This window comes from Vombatus ursinus, unplaced genomic scaffold (genome assembly GCF_900497805.2).
Source record: "Vombatus ursinus unplaced genomic scaffold, bare-nosed wombat genome assembly UNPS02015255.1, whole genome shotgun sequence".
Lineage (NCBI taxonomy): Eukaryota > Metazoa > Chordata > Mammalia > Diprotodontia > Vombatidae > Vombatus > Vombatus ursinus.
In genome coordinates this window covers 37,231,485-37,239,885 of record NW_020955033.1, presented here as the reverse complement: position 1 = coordinate 37,239,885, position 8,401 = coordinate 37,231,485, and the positions used below count along the sequence as shown (strand labels likewise).

General features: G+C 35.0%; 1 protein-coding gene across 1 annotated transcript in view; it reads right to left on the bottom strand.

Annotated features, from left to right (window-relative positions):
• Positions 1-214: 214 nt before the first annotated feature.
• LOC114031870 (vesicle-associated membrane protein-associated protein A) overlaps positions 215-8,401 on the bottom strand; it is a 49,645-nt gene continuing 41,458 nt past the window's right edge. The window contains exons 3-4 of the mRNA XM_027847055.1: positions 3,484-3,587; positions 215-320 (exon numbers count right to left, since the gene is read on the bottom strand). Of these exons, the coding sequence (XP_027702856.1) occupies positions 228-320; positions 3,484-3,587 (197 nt within the window). The 3' untranslated portion in view covers positions 215-227. The remainder of the gene's footprint in view (positions 321-3,483; positions 3,588-8,401) is intronic.

Sequence of the window (8,401 nt, the reverse complement as noted above, 5' to 3'; positions counted from 1 at the left end):
TCTTTTACAGAATATGTCTACAGATGACTGAAAATAAGTTTTCTTTTTGTTTTAATGTATACAATATAAAAAATTTGTGAAAGTATCTAGTTTTTAAAATATAAGTTATACAAGTTATGTAAGGACCCACAAAAACAACACATTATAAGCAAAAGCAACTTGAAAAGAATAGAGAACTTTATCCTCCTACTTGGGATATTCAGAAGATGGTGATGTTACTAATTACATTATCTACTTACCAATTTATCATTTTCATTGGGCATTTCAAATACACATCTCAATTTGGAATCCATCAGTTCATCAGGTTTTGCTTCTTTCCACTAAAAAAATTTTATTACATATCAAAAATCTAAATAACAATTCTCTCTCAATTCATATAAAATGCATATAATACAATACATACATGCTATTTTCGAAAACAGTTTTGAGAGTTATTTATTAAATCTGCAGCATCCTCCCCACCCCTACCCCACAAAATACCTTTGGTCTGCTTACCAAAATTTTATTATGTAAAATAAAATCAATATTTCCTTTCATCTAAAATTACATGTTTTAAAGCTCCAATAAAGTGAAAGTATGAATTATTATGATCAAGCTTTAACAGAATATATAGGCTGAATTTTTCCACAATTCTAGGACTGAACTTAAACAAGCAGACAGAAAGTACTATGTGCCTTTTTCTATAATGCCAACTTTGCCTTTATTCCTGCTTCTTAGTCTCTAGGGCTAAAAACAACACTAAGGATTCAGCAATCCTACAAGCCAGAATTTGAAGTGACAACAATGAAAAAGAATGCAGTCTCTTGGGCTATGAGTATCTCCTAAATCTGCTAAGTTATAAGGTGAACTATAGTCTGTTCCCCCTAAACATTTTTAAATTGTCTTAAAGTCTTCGGTCGTTTGTAAAAGTAGCAAGAAGTTCCAGGCAATAGAACCCTCTTCCTTAATTATTGTGGTGCTTCCCTCATCTTGATTAAATAGCCTAAGAAGCACACATTGGGGGCAGTTTTATTTTGTTAAATATTTCCCATTTTAATCACATCTTAATCTGGTTTGTTAAATATTTCCCAATTACATTTTAATCTAGTTTGGGTCACACTTGGAAATGTTTCAAGCCATACACGTAAAACCACTGCTTTAGAGTACATGGACAGGTCTAGGAACCATGTAAATACTTTAGTGCTGACTGGAACCTTATTTGTAAAAGAATATTATTAACTTTAAGTTGTAATAGGATTTAAAGGTTAGAGGGTTTTTTCTTCACTTTTTTTTTTTTTTTTTTAAAATAAAGGTTAAAGTAGAAATGCATTTTGTGGAAAGAAAGTAGGAGGAAAACCTCCAAAGCTTCTCGTTCTGAGGCATTTTTCTTTATACTTTAATGACTGAATAATCAATTCAAATGACTAGCTTTTATAAAGGGCCTGAGTTTTAAACACAGAACATATGACAGAAGGCAAATATATAATGCTTACTTCAAAGTTCAAAAGCTTCCTCAATTATAGAGAGCTTCAGCTATAAACATAGATAGATATAGATATATCCATTAGATGCAAAGTCAGAGCTCCCTTTCTGTGTAAGTTTACAGATTTTCTAAAAAAAACTAATTCTTAATTGCTCAATTATAGATAGCTTCAGCTATAGATATATATATAGATAGATATAGATGCAAAGCCAGAGCTCCCTTTCTGTGTTAAGTTTACAGATTTTCTGAAAAAGTACTATTTTTAATTGCTCCTTTAAACACTACTAAACTTAGGACTCTAGTATTTAAAATACAAGTGCAGCAAACTAACTTTGAGAACAATAAAGAACACAGAATAAGGTCACAGGATCATCATTTAGGGCTAAGTGCGTCTTCTGAGGACATCTAATCCAATTTTCTCATTATAGATGGCAAAGGCGAGGCCCAGAGAGGGGCCCAAATGTAATTTGGCTAATATCACAAAGGCAGAAAGAGAGTAAAGGAGCCAGAATTCAAACAGGTTAACTGATTCTAAATTCTGCATTCTTTCTTGTGTACCATTCTACCACCAAGAGGTCAGGAATTAATAATTTGCTTCACTACTCATTTTTTTCGAAAATAAATTTCTGCTTTACATTGATATTTCCTTTAGATAATACCAATATGCTTCTTATGTCATTGTAATCAATGATAAGAAGAGAAAGGGTTATTCCAAGATCCTGTTCTGGAGCTGACAAATAGTCAACAAATTTTAGAAATAATCTTACCCAATCCCATCATTTTACAGATGAGGAAAAGGAACTGGTGAGATTAAATGACATGCTGAAGATCAAAAAGAAACAGACAGCTTTAGCAATGATCCACATTCAAGAAGTAGAAAGTACCAAATTGGCATCAGCTTCCAAACCGAAAGTTTCAGAAACTGAAATTCCATTTGTCCTCTATTAGACAACAATGTCTTCTTTTGGAGGTTATTAATAGCAAAAGTAAAATATGGACCAGTTTACACCTATATGAGACAAAAATTAACAAGTAACTAGCTTAAAAACTTCCTGATGGGGCAGCTAGGAGGCACAGTGGATAGAGCACCAGCCCTGAAGTCAGGAGGACCTGAGTTCAAATCTGGCCTCAGACCAAACACTTGACACTTTCTAGCTGTGTGACCCTGGGCAAGTCACTTAACCCCAACTGCCTAAGCAAACAAAAAAAAAAAGAAAAAAGAAAAACTTCCTGAAGTACTCTTACCACACAGTGAAACACGCAAAGACATTCACACCTAATCTGAGATACCAGAATGCCTAGTGAAGAAAGGAGAATTAGGGCATCTACAATGGTATCTCTATTTAAAAGTTTACAAAGAAAATACAAGGCCTGATGCTCTTCAGCAACATTTTCTCAAGGACAGAGAGAAAGGCTCACAAAAGCACCATTTTTAATTCCTGGAGAGAAGAAAAGTAATGGGAAGCTTCTACATGTTACATTTCTGAGACTTAGAAATATATGTGAACCTTTAGAAATTAAAAATATTTATAGCCTTCGCTGCAAAAAAAAAAATCAGTTAAGAGAATTAAAACAAATTAATAGAAAGGAAAATCTACTGAAAATACCTGGTGTGACTCTCATAATCGTAGCTAGTGAACATTAACACTTTGTTCCAAGATAGTCATTTCTGGAAACACTTGCAATTACTATACACTAAACTGTGTGAGAGCTCATACTTCAAATCTTAAAATAGGAAAATTTCTACATGAAAGAAATTAACATTCCCATATGCACCATTAGTAATCAGAAAACCCTAGTAACTGAGACAAAAGAAAATCAAAAAAAGGTTAAAACTATACATTTAGATGGGTCACTTGACAATATCTTTGATTTTAAAATAAATTCTATGGTAGTGAATGCTGAAGTTTTTAAATAATCACTCTCTGGGATGACTATAGAGGCACAATATTTCTTAATGCCTTATAGTTTACACATCTTAAATGATTCCTAAAACTGAATTCATTACAGAATGTACTCACCACAGCCTCCATATCTGAAGTGTTTGATGGAGCAAAAATCGTCTGTACCATAAACTTGTGTTTACTCTTCTCATTTGGATCATAGTCAAAAGGCTGTAGCATTACTAAATAAGAAGAAGGAGTAGATTACACTGTGTTAAATTTATTCTACTCATATATGCTACCCTGTATCTGAGATGTAATGTTTTATATTTAGGAAGGATATGACAAGTCAAATGCTTGTATATTTATACTAAACATCCTAAATCAACACCCCTTAGGGAACAATTTTAATTTAACTTAAGCAAAATTTATTTTTTAAAAATGGGGAGGAAATGACTAGTTAGTAAAAAGGTAAGGATACAGCTAACAAAAATTCTGACAAAACTTCAAAATTCTATCTCATGCTTTTACTTACATCATTCCCATTAGTCTCAATTTATAGTTAACAAATATTTGTGAAAACTAACAGTTAACTAAGGTCCCGTTTCTGGCATTTCCTGATCAAGTACTATTTCCCCCCTCAAATTAAGACACCTAGATTAGAAATGATGTACTCAGTAAAACAAATCCCCTTTTCCCCATCACTTAAAATTCTAGGGTAATGGAAAATATTTAAAAGATTGTTAGCACTTAGAAAATCATGTCTGCTTAGAGAAGTGCTTCAAAGAATTCTAAGATAGTCGCATTTCTAATGAAAATGTCCCAATAATCAAATACATTTCCCAACCTCCCATCCCCAACTGTGCTGATATATTCTGGGAAAATTGACTTACAGAGCCACCGTGTGGTATAAGAAGGAACATGTTGTAAACTGTAAATGTATAATTTGTTATTTTCCTAATCATATCATAATTAACATGTGTACCTAATTTTGTCAGGTATACAACAGAGGAGTACACTTAACAAGGACTACTAAAAATGTATTTGCTGGGGGCAGCTAGGTGGCACAGTGGATAGAGCACCGGCCCTGAAGTCAGGAGGACCTGAGTTCAAATCCAGTCTCAGACCAAACACTTGACACAAAGTAGCTGTGTGACCTTGGGCAAGTCACTTAACCCCAATTGCCTCACTTTAAAAAAAAATGTATTTGCTTTGAGTCTTGCAAATCTAATCAAGGGATAGGGAATAGGGATCAGAGGCCTGCACCCTTGATTTCATTGGTATAGGGAACTCCAAGTAAGGAAATTCAATCTCTTCAATTTATAGTCCCAGATAATTGCTGTAGCAGTGAGGGGTAAATTCATTTTCCCAAAGTTACACAGTTAATCTGTGTCTGACTGCATTTGAACCAAGGTCTTCCTGGCTCCAATGCTACTGCTCTCTTCACTATGTCACACTGCCCCAATAAATCTAAAGGGCTTTCAACTGAAAATGATGAGAAAATAGCCCATTTACAGCCACTGCACTGGATACCACAGAACTTAGTTACAATGTAAAGTAAGTAAATGAATGAACAAATAAACAAACAAATAACACTGAAGCCCAGACACTCAGAAAAGATAAAATCCTAGAATAGATCTAACAACAAACTGTAGGAACTCAAGTATCTAACAAAAATGTATTAAGGGCCAGCGACATCAAGGAAACAAATTTAATCTCACAGCAGGGACAGCTGGATAACAAGAAACAAGAAACAGAGGGATATAAATCATCAGATTACACCACAGACTACACTGGATAGAATAAGAAAGATAAATCAGGAGTTTGAGAAACAGATCATAAGCCATGCATGGAAGCATGACACAGCAATGACAGAAGAATTCATTTAACATAGACATCATCATCTGCTGAAGCTCTTTTGACCAAAAAGAGAACTGCTAATAACTTATTCACTTGCCCTATTGATAATTTCAATCATCAAAAGAAAGAGGATCCAGTAAGGGGAACTGCTGTCCTAGATCAAATTCTCACCAGCAAAGTGGAAGTAGTTGCTCAAGTAGAAATGATGGGAAACTTGAAGGTAAATGATCATCTCAGAATATGTGTGAGAGAAGAGAAAAAGGCCAGGGATCATCTGGCATGATCTAGATTTTAGAAGACCAGATTTCAAGCAAGTAAATTTAGAGAAAGGATCAATAGGATCTAAATAGACTAAAATTAATTGTGAAGAATGAGATATGCCATAGGACTAGAGAAAGGTAAATATCCTGAATTTCAAAAGAGAAAAGAGTGGGGGAGCCTGCAAGCTATACACCAGTAAGTCTGATTTTAATTTCCTGGCAAGATTCTAGAATACATTATAACAAAATTGTATTTGGTTAGCATCTAGAAAAAATAATCAAGACTTCAAGAACAAGTCACATCAGGCTTTTTATTTTTTTAAATTAGACTGGTAATCAGGTGAATACCATAGACACAATTCACCCAGGTTTTGGGAAAGTATTTGGCAAAGTCTATCATCCTGTTCCTCTCAATAATATGGAGACATACAATCTAGGCCACATCATAGCTCTGTGGTTTCAAAACTGGATGAGTGTCCAGTGTTAAAAAGCGTCCAGGTTTGGTACCAACTTACAAAATGGTCTATAGTGGAGTGTCCTGGACATCTGTACTTCAACTTAAACTGTTTACTATTTTATCAATGATATGATGAAAAGCAAAGATCGTGTGCATACCAGACAACAAAATCACTATCAAAAAGATCTTGACAAGACTAGAACATTGGAATAAAAAATATTAAATTTAAATAAGCAAAAATGTAAAGTCAAAAGTGGATAAAAAAATTAACTTCACAAGTACAAGACAAAAGAGGTGTGGATAATAATTACAATTCTATAACAAGTTGAATTCAATTCAGTTAGAAAGGTTCAATGGCTTTACTTAGAGGATCAATATATTTATACTAAATATCTCCCTAAACAATTTATATGCTAGTGCTTCATACTATTCTATTTGAATGTAGTATAATTCCAAACAAACAAAAAGAGCAATTATGATATCCTCAAAATAAGAAAGAAGTCAAGTTACAATATAAGATATTCTTGGATTTAATTTAATACATACTTAAATACTACAACACAAATATACACTCGTCCTTTCTGAGAACTTTCACTCCTCAGCTGGCTCTGCTTCGGACTTTCAGGCCTCAGCTGCCCTCTCATCCTAGCATGTCCCTCAACACCTGGGGCCTCTTCAACCTGTAAGATCTATCCATCCCTCCAAGCCTTCTCATCCCAGAACATCTCTTTGCCATGCTGCCCCCACTCCTCCCATTAGTGAGTTTCTCCACTGCCAAACACCTTGGGCCTTAGCTATTCTAGCTTTCTGGTACACAGTCTTCTTTATAAATTATGTGGTTAGAAAAGATTAGAACATAAAAAACATGTAAATGTATAAGCTTAACTGCCATTCTAACTGGGGAAGCAATTGCCCTCAGACCACATTATTCAAGCGTGTTCATTCATTGTGTAATAGATTTAACAGTAAAATCACATTAAGGGACTATTTGAAAAGACTCTATCTAATTATCAAAAATTTTCACATTTTTTTCTCTTTGCAAAGAACCTGGCAAACCCCTCTAGAGGAAGATCCATTTTACATAGATTTATTAAGTAAAGATCATGCTTCTATGATTCATGACACAGATCAGGAATCCCTGAATTTCATATTAGAACTGGTTTTCTTTGTGTCCTGTCCGTATGCAAATCAAGAGTCAACCGTGTACTAACAAAGGAACCATCTACTGCTGTCGAGATACAAATAAAAATTTTGCTTGGAAAAAAATGAAAAAAATTAATCTCTGGAATTATCATTGAAATTAGTGAGAAAATACTAGGTTCTCTCTTTTAGTTTCCTTTTTATAAAATGTGAGAAACACATATTCAAGTGTTTTTTTTATTGAGATTATACAACAAAGGACTTAATCTCCATGCAGTGACACTCAGAAATGATACTACAAAATTTTAATTGCTGTTGAAGACTAGAAAAGAGACACTAGAAATTTAAAGTTGCATTAATAGTACTTTAGATTTCTTGGGTCTTTCCCCTTTTACTCTCTTGAAAGTCCTTCCTATATAAGGAAAGTACTCAAAGAGAGGACTCCAAGGTTGCAAAACAAGCTAAATATTCAAGCAGCAGCTTCCAGAGCTCTCAGCCCAGAGATCCAGGGAGTCAGACAACTGCTTAGAGGATCCCTTGCTAACAATGGGTACAGATGACACTGACTGGTACCTTTATTGTTCATATGCAGTCTTAGGTGGCTGTTCCCAGGTGGAGAGAAGTACCTGTGGTCAATCACAAAGGAGTAGGGTCCCTGGTTGCAGTTCAGGGAGAGAAGAGCACTAGCAAGGCAGTTGCAGGAGAGCAGAGGGCCTGGTCATAGTTCCAAAGCCAAGAGAAGCACTAGTGCTTGCAGCTGCATGGGACCAGGGGCCCTTTCTGGGTAAAGAACAGAGTGGAAAGGGGGGAGGGAAAGGGGGGCGCAGGCACATCTCCATGGATCATACCACCTTGGAAACACTGAAAACTTGCAGACCCACAGAACTAGCTCTGAAAATAGCAGTACAAAAAAAAGCCTAAAACCTGGCACAGTGCCTCCCTACTCCTAGGTGAGCAGAGCCCAACTTTAAGACATAAAGTTCAAAGTCAAGAAACAGGCTGGAAAAATGAGAAAAAGAAAAAGGTCTTGAACATAAAAAACTACTACAATAACAGGGAAGACCAAGATACAAACTCAGCAAAAGACAATTTTTAAAAAAAAAGCTACAAAGCCTAAAAGAAAATGCTAATTGGACATAAACCCAACAAGAGTTCCTGGTAGAGTTAAAGAAAGAAAGAGATAAGAGTGAGAGAAGAAAAATCATGAAGAGAAATGACAGTGATGCTAGAAAATTGTGAAAAGAGAATTAACACTTGACGAAAGGCTCACGCGCACACACACACACACACACTCACTCACTCACTCACTCACTCACTATGGAAGAAAACAACACTTGAA